Source organism: Callithrix jacchus, chromosome 12 (assembly GCF_049354715.1).
Source record: "Callithrix jacchus isolate 240 chromosome 12, calJac240_pri, whole genome shotgun sequence".
Lineage (NCBI taxonomy): Eukaryota > Metazoa > Chordata > Mammalia > Primates > Cebidae > Callithrix > Callithrix jacchus.
In genome coordinates this window covers 116240402-116267179 of record NC_133513.1, presented here as the reverse complement: position 1 = coordinate 116267179, position 26778 = coordinate 116240402, and the positions used below count along the sequence as shown (strand labels likewise).

General features: G+C 42.3%; 2 protein-coding genes across 6 annotated transcripts; both read left to right on the top strand.

Annotated features, from left to right (window-relative positions):
• The first annotated feature begins 26 nt into the window (after positions 1 to 26).
• FAM24B (family with sequence similarity 24 member B) lies at positions 27 to 9724 on the top strand. 5 transcript variants are annotated; one of them, XM_078346706.1, is made up of 5 exons: positions 27 to 140; positions 2634 to 7601; positions 8351 to 8477; positions 9087 to 9254; positions 9393 to 9724. In XM_078346706.1, exons 3-5 carry the CDS (start codon positions 8386 to 8388, stop codon positions 9565 to 9567), a joined length of 435 nt encoding a protein of 144 aa, XP_078202832.1. In that variant the 5' UTR covers positions 27 to 140; positions 2634 to 7601; positions 8351 to 8385; the 3' UTR covers positions 9568 to 9724. The 5 variants fall into 5 exon arrangements, with proteins under 5 accessions (XP_078202832.1, XP_078202831.1, XP_078202833.1 ...); XM_078346705.1 differs by having other exon boundaries at positions 2634 to 7704; XM_078346707.1 differs by lacking the exon at positions 2634 to 7601.
• A 3255-nt stretch (positions 9725 to 12979) lies between these two features.
• Positions 12980 to 26511, top strand: CUZD1 (CUB and zona pellucida like domains 1). The gene is made up of 9 exons (XM_017963238.4): positions 12980 to 13075; positions 16964 to 17114; positions 19062 to 19276; positions 20730 to 20880; positions 21226 to 21443; positions 21927 to 22099; positions 23171 to 23562; positions 24347 to 24615; positions 26161 to 26511. The coding sequence occupies exons 1-9, from the start codon at positions 12994 to 12996 to the stop codon at positions 26331 to 26333; spliced, it is 1824 nt and encodes a 607-aa protein (XP_017818727.3). The 5' UTR covers positions 12980 to 12993; the 3' UTR covers positions 26334 to 26511.
• The last annotated feature ends 267 nt before the right edge of the window (positions 26512 to 26778 follow it).

The following is a 26778-nucleotide window of genomic DNA, read 5'->3' as shown; positions in this document are numbered from 1 at the left end:
TCGCTCTGGCGCTCGAGACCATGCGCAGGCGCGGTGTACTGCGCGCTGACGCGAGGGCGGTTTTTTGCCGCTGGCAGGGAACAAATAGCAGGCAGCATGGACCACGGTTGCTGGGCAGGATGGGGAGCGTCTGTGATCAGGTAGGTGTGGTCTGTCGCTCTACGCGACGTGCAGGACCAACTCCTGATCTCGTTCTCTCCTGAGTGGACACCTGGGCCTTTTCTGCCTTCACTCCATCGGGTCTGCGGACTCCTGTCGATTTGGGTTAATTTTACTCCGAACTCACCCTGCCTCCCTCCCACGCGTTCTCGCGTGAGAGGGGAGTTGAAATGGATATTGAACAGCGTTAATGGTGGGTGTTCGGCCACACAGGCCTTCCCAGGTGCCATCTCAGCTGATGCTCCCTGACTGCACAGCGTGCATCAGCCAGAGCCAGGGGCGGCCAGTGCGCATGCTCCGCTCTTTTGTTTCCCCGCAGTTTGAACGCCGCTCCTGAGTCTAGTTGGTTCAGACTGGGATTGGGGCACCTTTGGCTAATCTGTCTTTCAGTGTCTGAGTACTAAACCATCTGAATAGAGAAGTGGATTACTGTATCTTTACCGGTAGAATCAGTCAGGCCTTACCTTGTCTTATGTGTGCTATCTACTTTCATCCAAAAGATCCAGGGAGACCACGGATGGCCAACTCTGTGGGAGCCTAGTTTCCTGAGTCCTGGAAGAGGAACCTCATATGGAAACCAAAAGTTTGCAAGAAGAAAAGAGCATTTTTCCTAAGGATATTTAATATATTGCCAGATCCCTGGAGGAACCATGTGCAGATTTTGCTCACAAAAGTCTGTTGCATAACTGCCAGGGAGGGTGGGGTGCCCAGAAGCCTTAGTGCACTCCCCCTGTAGTCTCTGGGGAGCACCAGCCAAAGGAGTACTTCTCACTGGTACTGGGGACACCATGTTTAGAAGGATTCAGAGGTTCTGTGTAGTCCACAGATAGTAAGGGATACCTGGGTAACCACTTTTTGTAGTCTTCTCCCAGTTCCTAGAACTTTCTGGCTTCAGGACCCAAAGGTGCACATTCAAGAATGTACGAGGAGTGATCTCCTTGCTGTTGGCTTCATGGTTTGGACCAAAATGATTCCCTTTTATAAGTGGCAGCATAGTAACCTAATGGTACCCAAAGTTCTCTGATGATCCCCAAGAGTCCAGCTCCCCCATGCAGATATCCTGTATATTCTCATCCCCTAGAGGGTAGGCTGGACCACTGAATATGATGGAATGTCACCCTTGTGTCTAGGTTACTAATCAGCTGACTTTGAGCCAATCAACATAGATTATCTGAGTAGATCTGACCTTATTAGGAGAGCCCTTTTAAAGAAGGTGGGTGGAGCATCAGAGGGAGGCCTTCCTGCTAGCTTGAAAGGAGAAGTAAAGTGCCTTGTAGTGAGAGAGGGCCTGTGAGTGGGTGGCCTGTAGGAGCTGAGAGTGGCTGTGGGCCATCAGCCAGCAAGAAATAGGAGCCTCATTCCTACAATCACAAGCAACCAAATTCTATTTGTCTCCATCCAGTGAAATGTAAATGCAGAGCTGGGCCTGGCTTTTGGGGCCAGCAGCTCAGAGACATCATGAGGCTACTGGTGTTTAGAGGTGGGAGGTGGAGGGGGAGATATCGTGGCTGAGGGAAGCAGCAGCAACCCAGGGTGATCTCAGTCCAGGTGAAATGAACATCTATCTATAATCGCTGTCTACATCTCTTTGCAACATGCAGTGGATCTGTCCAGGGGAGAGTGGGCTGGAGAAGGACCCATTGGGGCCTCTGAGGATGCTTCTTTAGTCCTGATTTAGGCCCATGGAAAGAAGGGAGAGACCAATGTAGACTCCCCAGCATGGCTAGACTGAGACTGAGGCCTTAACCTACTGGAAGTAGGAAAGATGTTCAGATGCTTTTGCTGTCTGGTCTTTCCAGTGTCAAAGGCCATTCTCGTTGGGATTGAGCTGCAGAATCAGGGCTTTATGGACCTCCCCCAAGACTGGCCCCTTGAAGGCAGGCACTGCTGACTCCCCACGCTGACACTCCCTGCTTCAGGTGTCTATCCATATAAACATGAGACTGCTAGTCTTGGGACAGAGATGATAGTTGGTCTTGGTCTCTTCCTGGTTGCTGCTCAGACTGATTGTGTCTCCTTCTAGTGTGCCATGGCAAAGATGTGAGTCACTCACAAACATGAGTCACTTAATGAGGTATATCCCTTCAAATGGGATACCTGGACACTCTGTGCTTCAGCAGGGGCATTCCTTGCTGTGCAAGCCACAGATGGTTCAGGTCAGGAACAGCAGGAGAGGTTGAAAGGCAAAGGCATGTTTGTGTACAGTCTTGGCTTTTTTTTTCCTTCTGGCTTTGGGCTGTGAGTTCATAAATAGAATGTTCTCAGCCTGGTGGCTCTGTGTGTCAGTGCTGCCTTGTTGTCACTTTAAATAACTGAGTTTACTATTGGTTGTTTAGCTCAGCATGTTAGCTGAGCTCTTCTTCTGTCTGAGGTACTATAGACTGAAGAAACTGACAAGTTGAATGAATGATCTCCCTTTTCCTGAGCTAGAGAATTCTTGAACTGGTCTCTATTCTCCTCTCCAATTGCCTTAGAAATAGTGAGATGGGAAGCTGCACTTAGAAGACCCTGGAGGATGCCTGACAAGGGGGTGTCCAACACATGATAAAGTTGGAGCTCTTTTTGAAATGTTTCTTGCCCTTCTGGAGCAGAGGAGCCATTATTTATGCAGGTGAAATAAGATGAAGAACTTACTTCTCTTGGCTCATGTGAGTATGGAGAAGAATGCCTCCAAAGAAATGAGAGATTGGTTTGACAGGATCAGTCTTGTCACATTTTTGGAAGTTAAGCCTGTGAGTTAAAGGGCAAATCCCAGAGCCCAGTGTGTGACAGACTGTGACCTTCCTGCACCTGTGGGGGGTCTGCATGGATCACCTGCCTAGACGGGTACTGATAAGGTAGAACATGGTAATCCATTACTGAGTTTGCAAATGTTTTCTCTTTGGTTCTTTTAAAACTGATTTTACAGCCATAAAGTTGGGTGATGGAAAGATTGGGTGGGAATTTGGGAGATGGGAAGAGAGGTGTAATCTGGTTCTGGGACGCATTAGTAAAATGTGCCATTTGGGTTTTACAAAGACTCAAAAACTGTCTTTAAACCTTGGCAGTTCATAAAATCTGATTGCGTGTTGTATACCACAGTCTTCATTCCTCTGAGAATAAAGGATTCCGTTAAGGAGATCCTCTCTCTGGGGCAAAATCCAGCTCTTCTCATAGCAGTTGCCAGGGCCATAGCAAGGTCCTCATTGGCACAAAGAGTCTGAAGGCAAAGGTGAGATTCCAAGGAGCAGAGCAGAAAGAGCTGTGGAGGAGGCACGGAGATGGGAACTGGGCCAAGTAGGGGGCTCACAGGCTTATGTAGTTTTGGATCCAGGACGCTTCCGTCACCAGAGATGCAATTTAGCAGGCATCAGGGTGTTTGTGACCATTTGACTCAGATGTTAGTCACAGGATGGGCAGTTTGCAAATAACTGATTAGGTGAAAGTTCTTGTGGATGTGAATAACAGAGAATTTCCATAGAGATAAGGCCAGCCCCTGTAACAGGAATTGCATTGCAAAGTTTAACTCACTGATTGGAGCACAGCTGCTGCCTACCTTCTGCCATCGGTAACACACAACCCTGTTCCTCTCACTACTCTTGAGTTGTCACCACATGTGATCATCAGTGAGATATTGCTGAGAATGAAAACATTAACACAAAAATCAGCCCCTTTCTTAAATGAAATGCAACTGGATTTCTTAGCAGATCTTTCAGTTGACAGCCAAAAGGAATGGGGAACAACACATCATTTCAGAGGGTTCAGGAAGGTTGAGGGTGGAAGAGCACTGGACCTGAGAATCAGGAGATGGAGGGAAGGGTTAGAGGACGAGGTCCTAGTTTCTTTGCTGCTGGTGACTTGCTGTGTGACCCAAGGGAGTCACTTCCACTCTCTGAGCTTCAGTTTCCTAATCTTTCAAACGGAGGTTTTGGTTGTTGCCTTCGGGTTGTCTTCACTGCAACTCAGAAAGATATTACTAAAACATATTGGAAGTTGTAAAATGTTGGTGACTTATAAGCAATGTAGAAAGTATGCATTCTTTAATAAATGAAATAATATTGGTCAGGGTTTAACTGCTGTGTCTGAGTTTCTGCACTGTCTAAATTTTGAAGCTTAGTCAGAGAAAGTGAATACTAGATTGACAAAATTCAGATTTTGGTCATTGATCATAACATGTGCCAGCATCTAAAGGGTTCTAGGTCTTCTGATACCTAAGGTTGCAGAGCTCCTGCTCCCATGGAGTTCACAAACACCTTGAAAAAGCAAACATTCAATGCATAAGTCAACAGACTATCCAACAGCAATCAAGTCACCACAGAAATAGAGGAAAACTGAGAGATGACCTCCATAGGGAGGGTCCACAGGTCCTAGCTCCTTAATGATGACCAAACTTATTTAGGGTTATATCCCTCTGAACCCAAGTAGGGACCACAGACATCCGCTACCACACCTGGGTAATTTATTTTCACTTTTATTTTAAAATTTTTTTGTAGCGATAGGGGCTCACCATGTTACCAAGGCTGGTCTCAAACTCTTGGGCCCAAGCCAATTCATTTGTCTCACCCTCCTGAAGCTCTGGAATTACTGACATGAGCCACTACACTTAGTCAACAATTCAAATTTCCATATAGGTACAAACAAAGGGCATGGACACATAGGGAGAGGAATAATTAACACTGGAGGAAGAGAGGCAGAAATCAGTGAAGGTTTTGTAGAGGACATGGCATTTTATTGAAGTCTTGCAAGATTGGTATTTTAGCAGATAGAGGAGACGAGGAACAGGGAGGGCCATCTAGCCAGGCTCTAAGGCATCAAAATGCATGGGGTGTGGGGTAATGCAGAGGGAGATGAGGCTGGAAAGATGTTACATTGAGATATGGACTGGATAACACATGCAAAGGACCCAGGGTACAAAACTTAAGGAGACATATAACTGCTTTTTCAGGATTGGGCAAGTGCAGAGTTTGTGGCTTTTAAGCAGAGGATTGATTTAAAAATTTCCTGTATGGGGGACTTCCACTTATGGGAAAAGATACTTTTTCTTTTTCTTCTGAAGTACAACTAAAATCTATGGACATTATATACAAAACAAACATAAGACTTGAATAGGTGGAGAGAAGAAGGAAAGCTAGCTAGGGACCTTGGGATCCAAGTATTAACATGGTAGTGAGTTCCCTAAGTTTTGTTTTTTGTCTCAGACTTCTAAACTTGCAGCTGAAGAAGCAAGTAACTTGGAAACACCAATGGGTTCAGAAAAAAGAGCCCCAACAAGAGACTATTTTTTTTCTGGCCAAAAGACCAGGAAATGGGCAGCTCAATGAGACGGAAAACTTTTAGATAATAGCTTCTGCATTCTAGGCAAACAAAGTACAAACAACTATGGCCCTATCCCAACTCCACCAGTGAAGGCTGAGTAGAGAGCCTAGATGTCTACCCTTACCTAGCTGTAAAGAAGTATCCCAAAGCACCCCTCCACCAGAGTGGTGTCAGAGAAGGCTGAATAGAGAGCTGAGACTCAACTCTGGGTGATAACCTGACCCCTGTGGTATTAGTGGAGACGCCTTGGGGAGTCTGGATTTCCTCTCTGACCCAGTGGTAATGGGGCAACTTTCCACCTTGCTGGGATTAACCTGGGGTGACTGGCAAAATATTAGGGAAAGTTATAGATTATAGTCTCAAACCTTTTGGAAGGCTGAAAGATTTTATTGGGGCAGGCTGAAAGCGGCTGGTCCATTACGTTAGGGAAAATATAGGGATAATAAGAGGTTTTCCTAGTTTAAATCTGTTTACCCCACATCCCTTTGTTTCTATTCTGTTTACTCACATAAAATTTGTGCTGGATGATCCTCTCAGGGGGGCTCAAAGGGGAATTACCCATTAACAGTGTTTACTCTGGGCCCTGGAATCTCAAGTTTTTATCATTCTTAAAATTACTCTTTTAACCATGTTAATTATCCACAAGCATGTTAACTTAGAACCTCTGTTGTAAAATTTTTACTGAATGAATGTGTGGAGGGACAGAGGGTCTTGGTCTATTGGTGTCAGTCACCCCCGGAAAGCAGCCAACGACTATCCCTAGCCCACTCGGATCACTGAACCAGGTGTGCATTTATTCATCCGTCCTTGAGTCAGGGTCTGCAGGACAGACCTCTGTAGGTGGTGATCAATGTCTCACCACCCAACTGCTGGGGTGGCACCAGAGGAGGCCTGGGGAAATTGCCTGACTTTTCTTATCTCACAGTGGTAATGAGGCTACCTTCACTTCAGTGTCAGTGGAGACAAAAACATAAAGGGATTTTCCCGTAGTCTTCAATATAAGAACCTGGGGAGCTCTGGGAGATATGACTCATGAAAGTGTGCCCCCACCACCAAAACAAACCAAAATTGGGCCCTCAGGAGTTTTAAAATATGCTAGTCCATATTCATCATCCAGGAAGATATCAGTTACCATTTAAGTGTTCTTACCAGTTGCTGGCTCTGGCAGTGCCTCTGCTCCTAAGCTGGTATTCTCTGTATGCCCCTCTCTCTTTAATTTTGGGGGTGGTTCTTTGCCCTGTGACTTCAGTTTGCTGGTTGACTTAAGAATTGTTGATTCAGCTTTTATTCAGTCAGTGTATTCAGCTTTTTTACTTGTTGTGAGGATGGGAATAAATACTCCCAAGGTCTTCACATGTTGGTGCAGAAACTGGAAATTTTGTGTTCATTTTTACCCTTTTTTCCCTTCCTATATTGCAGTTTGGATAATCTCAACTTTCTTCAAGTTCACCAATTCTTTCTTCTGTCAGTTCAAATCTGCTATTAAGACCTTGCAGTGAATTTTACATTTCAGTTATTGTACTTTCCAATGCCATAATTTCTGTTTGGTTCTTTTTAATAATTTTTATCTTTATTGATATTTTCTATGATGAGACATTGTTCTCATATTTAGTTTTTTGGACATGGATTCCTTTAAACAAATTTAAAGACTTTAAAAGTATTTTCGAGTAGGGTCAATGTCTGGGCTTCTTCCAGAAAAGTTTTTATTTATTGCTTTCCCGTCCTTTATGGGCCATACTCTCTTATAGACTTTTTTTTCTTGTAGGCTTTTTTGAAAACTGGACATTTAAAATAATCTAACATGGCATCACTGGGAATCAGATTCTTAACTAAAACTTTTCTCTGAGAGAAACAAAACCTGAAAAGGGGAGACTGAGTATTACATGGCTTTTAAGAGAGTATTTAGGCATATCCACTTCCATTCGTGCTAACATGTATCTGGAAGTGGAATGGAATTCAGAACTCCATGAAAGAGAGCTGATGTCCAGAGGACTGATGTCACACAGCCTGTGTCCTGATTGGCACAGAAGTTGGAACTAGATTAAGGATAACCATTCTGCTAGCTCTCTCTGGTGGAAGACTCTTTCTAAAAGCAAGCTCTTCAACTTTGGATGTTAATCATTGGAATTTTCTTTCTCAAGTTAAAGGTTTGAGAAATTCCTGATAAGATGTCCTATTCCCTGAGGTTTACTTTGAATGTATGTTTTTTTTACTGTTGGCTTTCATCCAGCCATGAAGTGTTAGAAGGTGGTAAGTATGCTTTGGCAGTCAGATTGTTTATTCTCCCCTGGCTCACTTTTTCCCAGTTTCAGAAAGTTAATCAATTATCCCAAATTGGATTTCTTGGGAGAATTTAAGATTTAGGAGGAAAAATGTCAGTTGTCAGAGGAAGAATTGTAAAGTTCTTTTCCTAAAACATGCACCCTTTACTAAATGGATTTGCACAGTCTCAGCATTGTTGGCCAGTAACATTCCCACAGAAGATCTTTGAGCCTGACATCTGGTAAGGGGTCATTTCTGACTCTGAAAGTGAGCATAGCTCAGGAGGCCTGGGTGTTGGGCAGTGATGCCATCAACTCCAGCGCAGGCCTGCTTGTTCTTTCCGGCTGCATATCACACCTGTGAAAGGGAAAGATTCTTCCCAGGGTCTGTCTTTCTGATATCCTTCTCTCTGGACTGTGCATTTCAATTCCTTTTCATTGACAAATGGGCTTCTTTCCCCCCACCATCTCTGGGCCAGCTTAGGATCCTAGGCCACCCTGGGAAGACTTCTTGATGTTTTACACACACAGAGATCTGGGTTTGGGGTTCCTTCTCCCTCCACTGAACACTGCTTAGTGGTTGTGTGTGGGGAGGCCACATGGGCTCACTGCTTTGCTTGCACTTCTCTGCCTAGGTACGTCAACGTCTTTTGGCCTCCATACAGTAATTATGCTTGTCATTGCTGGTGGTATCCTGACGGCCTTGCTCCTGCTGGTAGTTGTTGTGCTCTGTCTTTACTTCAAAATAGGCAACGCACTGAAGTGAGTCACCTGGGGAAAAGGGAATAACACTCCCTCAATGGGCTACCTGGGCTCCCTGTTGGAGCAAGGTCATTCCTTGCTACTGTGGCCATATCCCTAGGCAAGGTCAAGAAGAACAGGCAGCTTTGAAAAGGCAAAAAGGCAGCTGAGTGTAAAATCTTATTTGTTTTTCTTCCTGGCTGGATTTTGTAGGATGTTCTCAGCTGGGGGCTGTGAGTGTCAGTGCTGCTTGGCTCTCACAGGACCTTACAAAGTTTACCATCTGGTGTTTAGTTCAGCACCTTGGCCAACCCTCCCTCTGTCCTGGGCACTGCTGGCTGAAGATTCTGTGGGGGAGGCTGCGTGAATGAGCTCTGCCTTGTGCTCACATGGAGGACAGGCTGGATTGATTTCATCTTGCCTGTGTTGGGAGCACTCCATTTGTTTCTGGTGGCCTTGGAGAAAATAACCGGGCCTCTAGATCTCAGGGACAGCTGACCTGTGTGAAAAACCTGGGGGACAGCGGACAAGGGAGGGTAGGTCAGATAAGAGAAGATTGCAGTTTGGGGAGAAGACCCTTTAAGTTCAGTAGAGATTAGTTGTCAGATGCAATTGTGTCCCCATTCAAAGGAGTTCACAGCAGCACATCCAGGAGCCCTGGGCACAGCTGAATGCAGCACTTTCTCATCATTTCTGCATCTTGAGGGCCTGCAGTGACCAGCTGGGTGACTTTGCCTGCGAATTCACTCACCCTTACTTTTGTAACGTCAGTCTACAAAAGAGGAACTTGGGACAGGGGTGAGAGCTTTAATTTAGGACTCGTGTTCCTGTTTGATTGGCTTCAGCACTAACTTCTCAGATATCCCCAACAGTTCTAACAAAAGGACTGAGAAGAAAAAATTCTAAGCCTGTGCTTTGTGTGTGTCTTTTCTCAAGAGCTGCAAAGGAATCTGGTCACAACCCAGACACGGTGTTGTACACCAAGAACAGCCAGGCCGAAACCATTGCTACGGAGTCTTACCCTGCCCTACAGTGCCGTGAAGGATGTAGAATGTATGCCGATTTTGACTCCCTGCCACCTTGCTGTTGTGACATAAATGAGGGCCTCTGACTTGGGAATGGTGGGCACAAAAATCTTCATGAGCAGTATTTCTTTCTTAATAGAATATTTTGTTATTCGAATCAAGTTCTAGGGTTTTTATGTGATACTATATAATTTACAGTGTTGTTTTATATACTTTTGAATAAATGTACAATATTAAAAAGAATCCTCTTTGCCTCTAGTATTTTTTATGGTTAATTATAAACATCTTTTGTTTAAATATATTTATTACTCACTTTGGAATGTGGGGGAACTAGCCTGTAGCATTGCAATAGAAGAAAGAGAGTTGGAGTAGAAAATGTGTCCAGCACATCTCCCACCCTAGAAGGAAAATGCACACCGATCTTAGGACATGTCCAGTTTCAGCCCCAGGTAACCTTGTCCAGCTGGAGTTGCTCATTTAGTTGTCCGGAGGGCTTGGGTGGTTGGCATCCACTGCAGAAAATGGTGTCATGTTGTCCTGACACGTGTCCTGTTGTCCTGTCCATTTGTACAAGACAGTGAGAGAAGCCAGGCGGGACCTCCCTGTGTTAAAGTTGTCTGTGTAAGACAGGCCTGAACTCAGTGGCCTCAAAAGGACATTTTGAAAACCGGATTCCTCCTGCTGCAACCCCCAAATCTTCAGAGCATGTGGCTCCTTTGTGGATCATGGTAACCGTGATGTGTGTTGATCCAGCCATCAACATCTTCAACCGGAACAGGAACCACCAGCCAAAGGCCAAAGCCCAGACTCCCTGACCACAACAGGCAGCAGGAAGCACCCCTCCCCACATCTACTCCCAACTACCTTCTGTTCTGCTCCTTCCCCTGAGCCTCCTGGAACCCCTTTCTAAGCATGATTCCCCATCTGTAACCACCATGTGCACTCCTCATGAACTAAACCCTTGCTTGTGACCATCACATGTATACTGAATGCAAAGAATTATTAGCTAGTAACAGGTGGTAACCTACTAAAAGGGGGAAAAAAGGAAACAGGAGTCACAAATGAAGGAAACAGCTGTGACATGTAGGCACAGAAATGGGCCAGATGTGGGTGGAGGAGCTGCAGATGTGGGTAGAGGCCAAGCACCTCCTGGAGGCTGAGCCTTGAGCCCTCACATACTTGGGAAGAGGCCAAGTCAGGGCACCCTCCAGCTGGAGGTCACCTGTCCCCCTCAAGTTTCTGGACACTGTCTCCATCCCCTGCCTTTGAATTTCTGTCACCAGCAAGCTCTGAGCAGATGGAACACATACAAATCCCCTCTTAATCCAGCCACTGGATGGCCCAGTGCCTGGACTCAAGAGGCCTGTGCCATGGCCTCTCTGCATGGGCAACTACGCCTGATGCAGGTATTGCAGGGGCCATGAGGGAGGCAGGTGGGACAAGGGTCTTCAGGATGCTCCCATTTGCAGGAGGGCAGAATACCACATATGGGCTTTACAGCCCTATGGACTCAGTTCCCATCCCAGCTCAGCCTTCACCAGGGAAAGTTCCTTGACTCCTTTGAGCCTCTGTGTCCTTGATGTGAAGTGGGGGCTTGAACAGGTGACAGGGAAGAAGCAGTGAGATGAGGCACGGTGACCCCACAACACCCCATGGTTCCCAGGAAGTTGCCAGATGCCTGACGGTGGCTTCTCTCCTGACTGGACCTGGAAGCCTGGGTCCTTTACCAGGGCCACTGACAGAGTGTGGTCATGAAACTCTCCCACTCAGTGGAGAGGAATCAGGGATGTTGAAGATCCCAGCCATGGGAGAGGAAGAGGGATCAGAGGGAAAGCCCAGGGTGAGGGTGAGATTCGTGGACACAGCTGCAAACAGTAACCAGAAGGGTGCCCCACCTCAAACACCTGTGCCCTGCTAACTCACCCCAGGACACCCAGTCCCACCTCATTCACAGCCAGCCTGGGCAGACAAGAATGGAGCAGAGCCTTGGGGAGGGTCCAAGCTCCTCCGGAAGCACCAAGTCATGGCATCCCAGGTGCTGCCTTTCCCCTGCAGCATCAGGTGTGGGCCCAAAAAGGAATGGATCTCCTGAGTCACAGCATAGGACTGTGCTCTCTCTAGGGAGGTGTCCTGGGCTGCAGCCAGGATAACAGAGGGGCTGACGGTAGCCAGAGGGTTTTACCCTAGGAGACACAGCCTACATCGGTGTCAGAACACCACAGAGCTGCACAAAGGTTCTTCAAAAAGTAGCCAGTCTTGGCATTATTCACTCAAAATATTCCACCTGAACTTAGAGAGTAAAACCCAGACTCCTCATTTGCGCTGCGGGTCCTTCCCTATCTGACCTTCACCTGCTCCTCTACATCCTCCCCTCCCAGCTTACACCTCCTACTCACATCCGGCCAGGCTGTTCTTTCTTCCCTACTATTGTAGGTGTGCCCATCTAGTCCCTGCCTCAGGGCCTTTGCACTTGGCCTCTCTTACGCCTAAGATGCAAGCCCCTAAGCCAGGATCACACATGAATGCCTCCCTCTTATCTTTCTGCCTTTGTTCAGATTTCATCTCTCAATATGCCCTCCTTCTCACTGTCAGATCCTCCCCACCCCAAGCAACCACCAGCCATGCAGTCATCCTGTTTATTGTAGCCATAGCTCCTGTCACTATTTGAATTCTTCATTTATTTTTGTTGTCTAACTCTCCACTTAGAATCCATGTTTCATGAGGGCAGGACTGTCTCTCACATTCAAATCTATATTGCTTAGGCCCTAGACCAATAAGTAATATTTACTGATTGAGTGAATGAATGAATGAGTGAATGAATGAAAAGAGGGCAGCTCCCACCCACCACCACCTGCTCCTCCCAGTCTCACTGTGGACACTGGGATTTCTTTCTCTCGGCTGCAAAACACCATACCAAAGTGACTAATTCACTTGCTTCAGCCTCTCCAGACATAACTGGCTAGAAATCCCTGTAGGGAAATCTGGATCTGCACTCTTCCCTCTTCATCCTCTACCCTCTTTCCCTCCTCGATAGGGTCAGCCACCTGGCAGGGCTTCTGAATGTGCCATCTGGACCCAGATTTTTCCCAGGTGCTGTACCCCCTGCCTTGCCCCACTGGCCTGTTGTTCTCCCACAGGTTCCCTTCTCAAAGGAGAGCCCTGAAGACTTCAGATGTCAATGAGACCACCTGTTTGTGATATGCAGGCACAGAAGCAAGGCACAGCTCCCGTCAGTTTCAGGGAAAACTACGCAGTGCCTTCTGGGAACCAGCTGCTAGAGATCCCCACAAAGAGTCTCTACTGGGGGCAACCTTTCCAGGAAGGAGTTGGGGAGAGGGAACCCTCACTGTGGGGGCTGCTGATAAGAAACTAGTTGCACAGCTGCTCTGTTCTCACACAAATCTACCCCTTGTGTGGCTGGAGCAACATTTCCCTGGAGGTGTCCAGAAAGCTGATGAAACACAGAGCCTATAAAAGCCGCCAGTCCTTAAGGCTGCCAGCCTCTTGCCAAGATGGAGCTTATAAGGAGGCTCATGCCTTTGGCCCTCTTAATCCTCTCTTGTTTGGCGGAGTTGACGTTGGCGGAGGCTGAAGGTAAGAAAAAACAGATTTATTCACTAAAACAGAGAAGTTCTCCTCTTAAGAGGCCTCTTTCAGGATTTTTCAGTGTTTATGTCTGTTGGCCTCAGTTCAGAGAAAAATGTACTCTAATACTCTTGGGGGGCAATTTTAAACTAGTTCTAATTTTATTTGGGCTCATCTGACAACATCTACAAAAATATCAAAAGCATATAAAATTTTACTGAGTAATTCCACTGCTAAGAGTTTATGTTTTGTAAATAAGCATAAAAGTGTCCAAAGATATAGGTATAAATATGTGCACTTACATAATTGTAAACAACAACACAAATTTTCATTGTTATGGTAAATCCACACAATGGAACACTCCTTTTTGCAAATTAAAATAACTCTGATCTGTAGTGTGTCCATAGACTACATTAAGAGAGAAAAAAAGATCTGAAGTTTCTACAATATGATGGTTCTTATGTTTGAAATATATACATTCAAACATTTTAAACACGTAGAAGTAGAGGAGAAAAGGAACAGGTGCAGAAGTGTTTACACCAAGGTTTCAATGATGATTGTTTCTGGGTGGATGGGTTATGGGAGTATAAATACAAATAAAGCTTTGTTCCTATGTAGGTGGAGTTTTTTGATGATTAGTCAAAATCTTGGTGGGATTTTGAATTACCACTAATTTTATTTGGGCCCATTTGACAATGCACGTAAAAATATAAGAATTTACCAAATAATTAAATATATTTTATAGATGGGGTTTCGCTACATTGCCCAGGCTGCTCTCAAACTCCTGAGCTCAAGCGATCCACCCGCTTTGGCCTCCCAAAGTGCCGAGATTACAAGTGTGAGCCACCATGACCAGCCCCTTACTGGGTAATTTCACTGCTAACAGTTTAGGATCCAGTGATTTTTCCTCTTCCCCTTTTCTCTTTCTTTCCTTTTTCCTCTTTTTTAAGGTTTATTAACATATGATTCACATACCATAAAATCCACCCTTTTAAAGTATACAATTTAGTGTTTGTTAGTATAAATGCAAAATTGTGCAAACATCACCACTATCTAATTCCAGAACATACTCTTCACCCCCAAAAGAAACCATCTCAAGCCCAGCACAGTGGCTCAAGCCTACAATCTCAGCACTCTGGGAGGCCGACATGGAAGCATTGCTTGAGGCTAGGAGTTTGAGACCACCCTGAAAAACATAGTGAGACCCCAATGCTAAGAAATTAAAAAGAATATTTTATCCAGGTGTGGTGGTACATGACTGTAGTCCCAGCTACTCTGGAGGCTGAGGTGGGAGGATCACTTGAGCCCAGGAGTTTGAGGCTGCAGTAAGCTATGATTGTGCTATCGCAATCCAGTATAGGAAATAGAGTGAGACGCTCTCTCTCTCTCTCTCTCTCTCTCTCTCTCTCTATATATATATATATATATATATATATATATACAAACACTAATGTTGCAATGAATATTAGTGTAAAAGCTTTTGTGGAGATATATATATATATATATATATATGAAGAAACTGTATTCATTACTAGTCACTCTCCATTTCTCCTGATGTCTCCAGCACAAGGAACCCACTACTCTATTTTCTGTCTCCGTAAATTTACTTATTCTGGATATTTCACATAAATGAAATCATGTAATATGTGGTCTTTCACTTAGCATAATATTTTCAGGGTTCATATATGTTATAGCATGTATGAATACAATCGGCCCTCAGCACCTGTAGGGTTCAGTATTCATGGATTCAACGACCATGAATTGAAAAATCTGAAAACAAATGGTTGGTTACGGAGCATGTATAGACTTTTTTCCTTGTCGTTATTCCCTAAACAATACAGTATAACAACAATTTACACATCATTTACATTGTATTGGGTATTATAAGTAATCTAGAGATGATTTGAAGTGTACAGGATGTGTGTAGGTCATATGCAAACACTAAGTCATTTTACATAAGAGACTTCAACATCCATGGATTTTGGTATCCACAAGGGGTCTTGGAACCAGTCATTCATGGACACCAAGGGATGACTGTACCTCATTTCTATTTATTGCTGAACAATATTCCAGTGTGTGGATAAACCACATTTTATTTATTCATTCATCAATTGATGAATATTTGGCTTATGACTAATGTTGAGATGAATATTTGTGAACAAGTTTTTGTATGGACATTTGTTTTTATTTCTTTTTATTTCTATTAAACTGTATGTTTAATCTTTTGAGGAACTGCCAGACTGTTTTCCATGGCAGCTGTACCACTTTACAATCCCATGAGGTGTGTGTAAGCATTCCAATTTCTCCACGTCCTTGTCAACACTTGCTGTTTTCTGCGTTTGACTGTAGCCATCCTAATGCATATGATGTAATATCTCATTGTGGTTTTGATTTGTATTTCCCTGATGTCTAATGATGCTGAAGTATCTCTTCATGTGCATATTGGCCATTTATAGATCTTCTTTGGAAAATGTCTATTCTGGTTCTTTGTCCATTTTAAATTGGATTATTTGCCTTTTAATTATTGAATTTTTTTACACATTCTGGATATCAAGCATCGTTTAAAAAACATCCTTTTTTTCCCAGGTTGATCTATAACTTTAGTGCAGTTCCTATCAAAATCCCAGTAAGATTGTTAAATAGATACAGACATGCTGACTCTAAAACTTATATGAAAAAACAAAGGAATTTAAACAGTCAAAACAATTTTGCAAAAGAGCAGTAAAGTTGGAGGATTCATGTTACCTGATTTTAAGACTTCTTATAAACCACAATAATCAAGAAGGTGTCATTTACCAAAAGGATAGACAGATAGATAAATGAAACAATAGAGAGTTCAGAGATAGATACACACAAATATGGTCCATTGATTTTTGACAAAGGTGCAAAGGCAATTTAATAGAGAAGGACAGCCTTTTTATCAAATGGTCTTGGAACAATCGGACACCCATTGCAAAAAATGAACTCAACCTAAGCCTCATTTCTTATACATAAATTAGCTCAAAATTGATCATAGATCTAAATGTAAAATGTAAAACTATAGTACTTTAAAAAAGAAAACATAGGAGACATCTTTGTAACCTGGGGTTAAGCAAAGAGTTCTTGGACACCAAAAGCACAACCCATAAAAGAAACTATTAATACATTGGACTTTATTTTAAAAATTGAAACTTTTGTTTTGGGAAATACACTGTTAAAAGGATGAAAAGACAAGCTACATATTGGGAGAAAATATTTTCAAATTGCAGATGTAACAACGGACTTGTATTCAGAATATATTAAAAAACTCTCAAAACCCAACAAATAAAAGCAAAAATCCAAGGGGCAAAAGACTTAAAGATACTTCACCAAAAAGCCATTAGGGAAATGCAAGTTCAAACCATGATGAGATGCTGCCACACATCTATTAGAATAGCTAAGCAAAGCAGCACAAAAACCTGACAATAGTGTGTGTTGGCAAGAATGTAGTGCAACTGGAACTCTCATACGCTGTGGTAGGATTGTGAAATAGAACAGCCACTCTGGCAAACAGTTTGACAGTTTCTTATGAAGTTAAATATACACTTAACATATGCAGTGATATCACTCCTACGTATTTATGCCAGAGAAATAAAGATTTATGTTAATATGAAAACCTATTAAAAATACAAACTTCTTCAGGCCCTAATATATTCTCTTTTATGGACCATATGTAGAGAAGTTACACATACTTCTCCTTAAGGGTTCAAGGCCTAGAAATCAACTGCTTGTGACTTACTTTGGAGTAAGCTAAGTGCCATCCACAATTAACTGCCTGCTAGTATGTATATTACATGTGGGAGGCAGCTTCCTAATCTCTCAGGGAGGGAAAAGAGACTGTTGTTGGCTTTCCTCAATGCCATTTGTGGTCTCTAACAGGAAATTCAAGCTGCAGTGTCAGTCTGGGGGGTGCCAATCTGACAGAGACCCACAAAGCCATGATCCTGCAACTCAATCCCAATGAGAACTGCACCTGGACAATAGAAAAACCGGAAAACAGAAGCATCAGAATTATCTTTTCCTATGTTCAGTAAGTAGAAGCTTTAGTTTCCTAATAAGGGGGTGATGAACACTGACCACACTGGGGTGGGTAGGGGGACTCTCTGTAGAAATAATTCAGCTGCTGCTAGAGGTGGTAGTGACACTGACAACCATCATGATGATGATGGTGATGAGGATGATGGCTGATAGTCACTGATGATGGCTGTGTGCCTGGCACTGGTTCACAGAGGTCCTTCGAGGGCAGCACTCTAAAAGTACTACAAACACAGCAAGGTTGAGAACTTGTCTGAGGTCACACAGATAGTGAGTAGCATGACCAGGGTTAGAAGCTAGCTGGTCTAGTTCCAGTTTCTTGGCTCTAAAATACTAAACTCTGGTTCCAAATTTTGCTATGCATTTGAATCAGCGGGGGAGCTTTCACACACCCAGACTCCCAGGCTGTACACCATATAATTCAGTTATAATCTCTGGGGGCAGACTCTAGGCATCAATATTTTTTATTTTATAGTTTTTATTTTGAAATAAGTATATGTTTATAAATGCTTTTTATAAGTGCACAGGTGACCCCAGGGTGAGGCCGAGCTGAGAACATGACTCTGCCCTGCAGTGTTGCTCAGCGCTTCCTGAGATCTCCCTCTAGCTAATCCTCTCAACAGAGCCCTCTGGGCAGATGCAGTCTAATCCCCATTCTATAGATAAGAAAGCCAAGAAAAGTCACTTACCAGGTCCAAGACTAAAAAATAATAAAAGTGGGAAAGGAACTGAATCCAAGCAGCCTTGCTCCTGAGCCCCTACTCTCACACCTGTCCCAGGGGTTCTCATACTTGATCATACATCAGAAGCATGTGCCAGGCTTGTTAAAGCACAACTGCTGGGCCCCACCACCAGAGTGTCTATTATCTTTCTCAGATGGAGTGTGTGGGACCTGAGACTCTGCATAGCTAACAAATATCCAGGTGGTGTCGATGCTGCTGGTCCAAGTACCATGCTTTTGAGAACCATAGCCCTGTATCACTGAAGTTGGAATTTATGCTTCAAAGAAGCAAAAGAGGCCTCAAGTTTCCTGGAAAGGTTGCTGAGAAACATATATGCTATTCTTGCTGTGTAAGGAGAGAGGGGAAGAGAAAGTGTGGGAAGAGAAAGGGAGGGGAGAAATTAATGTTTAACATCTGTTGCTCGCCTGCGTGCCAGGCCTGTGGTAGTTGCTTCATGTTCAGAATATTATAAACCTCACACATTAATGAGAAGTAGGCTGTGATATCCCCATTTTACAGATGAGAAAACTGAAGCAAGAAAGGTTAAATCACTTCTCTAAAGTTACATAGCAGGTAAGTGACTAAAGTGGAAGGAGAACCCAGATTTCTCTACCCTTGTATTACTTCCTGTTTTGGACGTATACCCTCTGAGGGTATTTGGAGAGACTCTGTCAGAATGGGCAACAATCTAAAACCATGGGCTGTCCTGTCCAAAGCAGGGCATGGGACTGTCCTTCAGAATGAGGAAGTGGTGATATAAGGGAAGGAAAGAGCAACTAGGGAGGTGCTAAGGTTTGCTTTTCCTTGGGAAAGGTGGCTATGGAAGAAGAGCTGCTTCACCTTTCTGCAGCCTTGGATACCAAGGGTCAATGGGAAACAATTCTAAATAAGAAGGTTCATCAAAGGCTTACATGGACATGGGGAACTGGAGAGTTGGAAATAGGCAGAAGGAAAGGAATTCTGGATTCCATACCCATCCTCATCATTTCCTTGATAAAAGACATAGGCAAAGCAGTTCACTTCCTTGAGCCCATTAAGGTTGGCAGTTTGTGGTTGATGCTGAGGATGGTGGGGTTGGTGATTGGTCTTGGAGAGGTTTACGTGAAAACAGATGTGCCACCACTTTGCAAATTGACATGCCTAGGTGAGCAATTGGCTCTGCTCTGCAAACCCCCTTTGCTTGAGGCACTTCTCCAGACAGAGTTGTGTTTTGTCCACAGGCTTGATCCAGATGGAAGCTGTGAAAGTGAAAGCATTAAAGTCTTTGATGGAACCTCCAGCAATGGGCCTCTGCTGGGGCAAGTCTGCAGCAAAAATAACTATGTTCCTGTATTTGAATCATCATCCAATGCATTGACTTATCAAATAGTTACTGACTCGGCAAGAATTCAAAGAACCGTCTTTGTCTTCTACTACTTCTTCTCTCCTCATACCTGTAAGTCCTCATTTACACAACCTTCACCCACGACTCCTGCAAGCACAGGTTACTCGTATATCTCCTCGTATAATGTTCGGTCTGAGTATATCCCCTCAGGGTCTTCTCTGCATGGAAGAGCAGTAGTTCTCTAACTTACATGTGCATAAGAATCATCTGGAGAACGTGTTAAATCACAGACTCTGGGCCCCATCGCAGATACTGTGATTTACTGGTTCTGGGTGGAGCACATAATCTTGCCTCCCAGATAAGGCAGAGACAACGGGCTGGTCAGATGGCTCCATGTTGAGGGGTACCATGTCAGAGTCCAAAGCAGAGACTCCACGTCCAGCCCATTTAATAGTAACCCTGGAATCTTCTGTAATGCCTCTTCAGGGACCGCACCTCCCTATTCTCTGATTCCTGAGATCTTGGTTGGGGTGGTTGAAGCTTCATGTTTAACAAGCCCCCCGGATGATTCTGACAAAGATTGTCTGGAGAGTGCATGCTGGGAGTCGCTGGTCTTACCTTTGAAATTTAAGACTGTCAGGTGGTTGGAGGCTACACTTACAGGGTTCTGCATTCACAGCACCTACATTCCACTGTGACCCATGGCAGAATGCCAAGAACATCTGCTAGTGGGCTTGAGGGGAGAGGTCCACTCTGGATTTCTTTCCAAGGCCCAGTGATGACCATGGCATCCTCCTGCTGAAACCACTGGCTTATTGGTACCAGCAAATCTCCAGAGTACAGCAGTCAAGGTTTTTCCAAGCTGGACCCAGGCCACCTTTTCAAGCCTTGCTTCTAGCTGCTGCCCAGCTGGCACCCTATGCTTCAGCCAGTCTAAAGTGCTTTACATCTCCAAAAAGAGGCTTCCGCATTGTTTCTCCCCATTTCATCTGTCCAGCTGCTTCCTTATGTACTTACTGGGGAAAGGTGAGACCAAGGGCTGCTTCATGAAGGGCTGCTTCAGTATCTGAGCTGAGCTTTGAGCAATGGCATGATGAGAGTGGGTGGGGATGGGACTCAGGGAAGGAGGACTCCTCTCTGCTGGAGCTGACAGCTGAGAAGTCATGGGAAGAAAGGGAGGACAGAACAGAAGGCCACGTAGTAGTGGTTGATGAGACTAGAAAGCTGAGCTGATCAGAGTGAGGAAAAGCCTTCAAGGGAGAGTGTGACTTTATTTCCTATGGCTCAGTTCAGGTAATGGGGGTCTCTCCAGATGCAGCACATCTTACAGCACAACTTTAATGTGATTTGTTTGGCAAAAGTATAAAGATTCACTCTCCACCCTGCACCAGTGGGAAGAAATTTCAATGATAAAGAAGGATGAAAACCTCAATAAGTGACCCATGGGAAAGACAGAGATGGAATAATACTCAGGAGAGATATGTTATGCCTGCTACACAACACAGAAATTAAAAGAAGTCTCTACTTTGTTGTGCATTTTTGACCGACTTAACATTCATTTCAGCTATTCCAAACTGTGGTGGCTACTTGGATACCTTGGAAGGATCCTTCACCAGCCCCAATTACCCAAAGCCTCATCCTGAGCTTGCTTATTGTGTGTGGCACATACAAGTGGAGAAAGGTTACAAGATAAAACTAAACTTCAAAGATATTTTGTAAGTACTGCTGCCCAATTCTGTTGGAACAAATGCAGTAACCCCACCTGGCAACTGGGGGATTTGGGGAGGAGAAATTATCATATGTAATTCCCATATATGGGCATTTTTCAAAGAATTGATGTACGAAGGAAAACAGTGATACTATTCCACTGAACTAAGTTGACTATTTTCCTGAAAATTCTGAGGTCCTTGGCAGGAACCATCAAATCCCCAGATGTGTCATGGTAAACCTGAGATACCATTGTAGGAAAAAAAATCCATAATCGCTTAAGAGTAGGATTGTTGGGGAACAGAATTGAATTGGTTTGAAACTCTTTTTCACCAGATGCCCTCATTCTCTAGACTAGAAATAGACAAACAGTGCAAGTTTGATTTTATTGCCGTCTATGATGGCCCCTCCACCAACTCTGGCCTGATTGGACAAATCTGTGGCCGCGTGACTCCCACCTACGAATCGTCATCAAACTCTCTGACTGTCGTGTTGTCTACAGATTATGCCAATTCTTACCGGGGCTTTTCTGCTTCCTACACCTCAATTTATGCAGAAAACGTCAACACTAGTAAGTCACGTTTTATGTTCCTTAGCTGTTTTGAGCTCTCTGAAGATTCCCTACATAGAAACTGTTAATTTTTAGCCTTGTGGCTATTCCTCTTTGTAAGCATGTCACATATAGTTGGGGACATATTCGTAATCTTAAGCTTGACAGTCATTTCTGTGCATTGCTTACGCAAGAAGAAATTAATGATTTTATTAACCTGAAAAGGATTTCTGCAGATAATATGAACTGTTTCCCTTAATCCCTTCTGCAAAGACACAATGAAAACATCAGGTTTGCAGATTCTAGCTCTAAGCAAAGTCACAATGAACACAGTAGAAGGTGAACTGCTTGGCTATCTCAAAATTCTCATTACTGTTTAGGGCAAAATGGTTTTGACTTTTTATGTATTTACTCATGTGCACAGCTCTTCAAGACCCAGCATTCCCAGCTGGCATCAATGTGACCATCCTTGTTTTAATTTTTATTTTATTTTTCCCCTGACAGCATCTTTAACTTGCTCTTCTGACAAGATGAGAGTTATTATAAGTAAACTCTTCCTAGAGACTTTTCACACTAATGAGAATGACTTACAACTAAATGACCCAACGTGCAGACCAAAATTATCAAATGTTGTGGAATTTTCTTTCCCTCTTAATGGATGTGGTACAATCAAAAAGGTAAAGTGAAATACTGATAGCTCAGTTCTGTCAGATGATGGATGCATGTTGGCCAGTGCAGTCAGGGTAAGGTTTGCTAGCTGCTGTAACAAACAACTCGCAAGTTTTAGTGGCTTAACTGCATGATAAGCATGTAAGTGAACATATCCATTCATACATAGCTGCCAAATTGCTGCATTCATTTTCAGGATAACCGGAGGCTGGTTATCTTTCCCAGAAGGTAAAGAACTCTGAAAACTCAGTAGAGAGAGTTTGAACATCTATTTTCAGTGAGCTTAATAGCCTACCAGTAACACACATGCAGAAAATGTTTATACCTCATATTTAGTAAAAATCTAGCTGAATTTGTAGGGTCTTCTTCTTTTCCTTTTAAAGACAGAAAAAAACCCATTATCCTTATTTTAAACATGAAGGATATTACTGGAAATTTGAGATTCGTTCTACATTTTCTAGAAGTTCCATTCAAAATTCCAAACATTTTCAACCTTTGTTCTCTTTAGGATTCATACCATAAACTTTTTACTCAGACATTAAACAATAACCTAATTGAAAATAATGGAGGCTAATCTAGAGGAATTGATAAGGACAGAAGTAAATCATCATTTCTTACCAAAAATGAACACACAGGCTTTATTATACTGTGAACCCCCAGGGAAGGCAGCGAAGGCAGTGCCTCTTGCAGACCCTTGCTCTACATATATTTTAGAAACTGCCCGGTTAGCCACATTAACTTAGAGTTCCTTAAGGAAGGCAATATATGGTAAGCTTTAATGTCTTTTTAAGGCTGGAAATCTGCATTCAAAATTGATTTTACTGTAACTGAAAAAATTTCTATCTGATTCTATCTTCAGGTCTTTCTAATGCAAGCTGTATTTCTCATCTCATACTTTCTTCCTTTCCTAGAATATTTCTTCGATGAAATACATTTAAGGTTTATAGTATTTGGACAGTAAAGCTGTTATCTGATGATTTAAGAAAATTATGTCTGTACCTGCAAATGTTATTCACATCTATGCACTAAAAGATTACTAGACTTAAAATATAAAAATTGAATTCTTTCTCGTTCTGCAGGTAGAAGATGAGTCAATTACCTACACCAATATAATCACCTTTCCTGCATCCTCAGCTTCTGAAGTGATCACCCGTCAGAAACATCTCCAGATTATTGTGAAGTGTGAAATGGAACATAATTCTACTGTGGAGATGATGTACATAACAGAAGATGATGTAATACAAAATCAAATTGCAGTGGGCAAACATAACATAAGCATGGCTCTTTTTGAATCCAATTCATTTGAAAAGATTATACTTGAGTCACCATATTATGTGGATTTGAACCAAACTCTTTTTGTTCAAGTCAGTCTACACACCTCAGATCCAAATTTGATGGTGTTTCTTGATACCTGTAGAGCCTCTCCTACCTCTGCCTTTGCATCTCCAACCTATGACATAATCAAGAGTGGGTATGTATTAATTTAATTGATGTATATATGATATCCCTTTCTGTGGAATAATATTTTTAATGAAGTATTTTTTGTGTTGTGTATATATACATTTTTCCTAGTACTACCTGAAATTTTATTAAATTCATTTTAATCATTTTATGAAATATAGTTACTATATACTAATTACAAATAATTTAAATTTAAACATTTATACAGACACAGCTTATATCTTCTAGAATTTTAAGTGTATTTACAAAATGTTTGTGGGTGGAAACAAATTTATTTTTTGTTATAAAAGCTCTATTAGTATTTTTGGGTTTTGTACATTTTGGTTATTTTCAACAAAAACCTAGAAGATTATTTCGTGTGTGTCATCTTTAAAATATAATGCCATCAGTAAAATATATGTAGCATTCTTAAGAGAAGAAGTATAAAGTTCTTATTTGAAAAAAAAAATTCCTTTTTTCCTTACAAGTTGTTGGTTTTTAACTATGTTATTTGTACAGATACATTAATGATAAGCATATAAGGAAAGAAGTTTGACTTCCAATGCATAAGTACTGGTTTTCTGATTAAGTCATATGGATCAGGAGTTTTAGAGCTAGAAGGAACCTTGCTATCTCGCCCAGGAATCAGATCTATAGTCTTAACCCACTGTAGTATGAACTAGAGACACTGTCTTTCTAGAGAGATTTTTGGATTCACAACTTAGTTCAGAGAAAACTTTGTATCATCTCTTTTTAGTATGGAAAAGACTAAATGTGTCCGTATCTTCTAAACATGTTCATAAATTCTGTTCCAGATGCAGTCGAGATGAGACATGTAAGGTGTATCCCTTATTTGAACACTATGGGAGATTCCAGTTTAATGCCTTTAAATTCTTGAGAAGTACGGGCTCTGTGTATCTGCAGTGTAAAGTTTTGATATGTGATAGCAGTGACCACCAGTCTCGCTGCAATCAAGGTTGTATCTCCAGAAGCAAAAGAGATATTTCTTCATATAAGTGGAAAACAGATTCCATCATAGGACCCATTCGTCTGAAAAGGGATCAGAGGGCAAGTGGCAATCCGGGTAAGAAAAAAGCTATTTCATGATCAAAGAGCACATCATGGCTCATAAAATGCTGCTCAAATCCAGTAACTCTTAAGCATGTACAGTTTAGAGATATGTAATAGGAGCTTTAGCAAATAGGCTGAATTTTAAGTATACAGGACTAATATTTATTGCCATCAGTTGATAATATGCATACCATGTACAGTGTAAGCATATGATACACTGATGGTTTGTCATTATTCATTTGGCTTTTAAGTATAAGTATAATGTCCTCATCTCTAAAAACAAGTTTCCTGAGTCCTTATTATAGATGCCATAGCAGATAATTAATCAGAAAGCAATGTATTTTAACTCTTAAATGAGTAAAACAAAATGAACCAGCATTCCACATAATTGCTTATTTGAAAAAAGTTATTTTTTCTTTTAAAAACAAAGAATCTATTATAATAACACAGGGCAGCCCTGCTTCTTTCAAAAGGCTTGAAACCTGAGATCTACCGAGATGCATGAAAGGAATGATGGTAAATACTCAAGGATAGTTTGCAATTAAATGGCTTAAGATAAGCCATAATGAAAGAAAAACTGTAAGAAGTGATCTTAGTTGTAAATGGCATTAAAGGACCTTTATGATCTCTGTATGTATTCATTATAATGAGCACTATACAGGAGTATGATTCTGGTTTGTGGCAAAATATTTCTATGGCAAAAAACAAAAAACAAAAGTTAAATTTAGTAATTTTATAAATGCATTCACTAAATGGCTTACAGAGTGTATCTATAGACACTGGTTTGAAATTAGTTAAAAATGTATAAATGGAAGTTGTTATGGAAATACCATCAATATTTTTTTCCATTTCAAGGGAAGGAACAAAGTTTTTTTCTGTTGGCAAAATGTATTTTGGCAACAGTGAGCAACAGTCACTATCAATAAGTGAACCTGCATTTCCATTTAACTATTACGCTTGAGTTTTACACATTTTTCATGTGATATCAAGAAAAGAAATGAATTCATTTATATTTATATTTAATTTTAAACTTGTTTCAAACTGTTTAAAATTAAATACAAATATAAATGAATTCAAATATTTGATAATCGTTCCTCTATATTGTGTTGGCATTATGCACTATATATTAATTCATATATAAGACTCATAAGTGGGTGTTGAACAATGAAAACACATGGACACAGGGAGGGGACCATCACACACTGGGGCCTGGGGGTGGGGGGGCTAGGGGAAGAATAGCAGGGGATAGGGGGATTGGGGAGGGGTAGCATGAGAAGAAATACCTAATGTAGATGATGGGGCAATAGATGCAGCAAACCACCACCATGGCACATGTATACCTATGTAACAAACCTGCATGATCTGCACATGTACCCCAGGACTTAAAATATAATAATTAAAAAAATAAATAAATCAAAGACTTAAGAAAAAGATGCATAGCATATGTAGAGATATAAAAGATATTATATATAAGAGATATTATAATATAATATATTACCAACATTTTATAATGTTACTACTTCTTAAAACCTGATTTTCATCTTGTTTCCAATTACAGGATTTCAGCATGAAACATATGCGGGAGAAACTCCAAACCAACCTTTCAACAGGCTGCATCTATTTTCATTCATGGTTCTGGCTCTGAATGTAGTGATTGTAGCCACAATCACAGTGAGGCATTTTGTAAATCAACGGGCAGACTACAAATACCAGAAGCTGCAGGACTATTAATTAACAGGTCCAGCGCTAAGTGAGACACATTTCTCCAGGATGCCAAAGGAAATGCTACCTCGTGGCTACATATATTCTGAATAAATTAGGAAGGGCCTGAAAGTGACACACAGGCCTGCATGTCACTGTGTCAGCATGTTTCATTACAGGACAATGGAAATAAATAAATACCATGTCAGTTGGCTCTCACTTTAGGAACTAAAGATACAAAAATATTACATGAGGCCAGGTGTGGTGGTTCATGCCTATAATCCCACACTTCAGGAGGCCAAGGCGGGTGGATTGCCTGAGGTCAGGAGATCCGGAACAGCCTGACCAACATGGCGAAACCCTGTGTCTACTAAAACTACAAAAATTAGCCAGGTGTGGTGGTTCATGCCTATAATCCCAGCTACTCGGGACACTGAAGCAGGATAATCACCTGAACCTGGGAGGCGGAGGTTAC

Bases quoted from the DNA above. Each gene is read 5' to 3' on its own strand.
- FAM24B (XM_078346705.1), top strand. From the start codon at position 7,623: ATGTCCTATTCCCTGAGGTTTACTTTGAATGTATGTTTTTTTTACTGT. The intron at 7,705-8,350 runs GTAAGTATGCTT...TTCTCTGCCTAG, and splicing joins CCATGAAGTGTTAGAAGGTG to GTACGTCAACGTCTTTTGGC. The intron at 9,255-9,392 runs GTGAGAGCTTTA...TCTTTTCTCAAG, and splicing joins AAGAGGAACTTGGGACAGGG to AGCTGCAAAGGAATCTGGTC.
- CUZD1 (XM_017963238.4), top strand. From the start codon at position 12,994: ATGGAGCTTATAAGGAGGCTCATGCCTTTGGCCCTCTTAATCCTCTCT. The intron at 21,444-21,926 runs GTAAGTCACGTT...TTCCCCTGACAG, and splicing joins TGCAGAAAACGTCAACACTA to CATCTTTAACTTGCTCTTCT. The intron at 22,100-23,170 runs GTAAAGTGAAAT...CTCGTTCTGCAG, and splicing joins GATGTGGTACAATCAAAAAG to GTAGAAGATGAGTCAATTAC.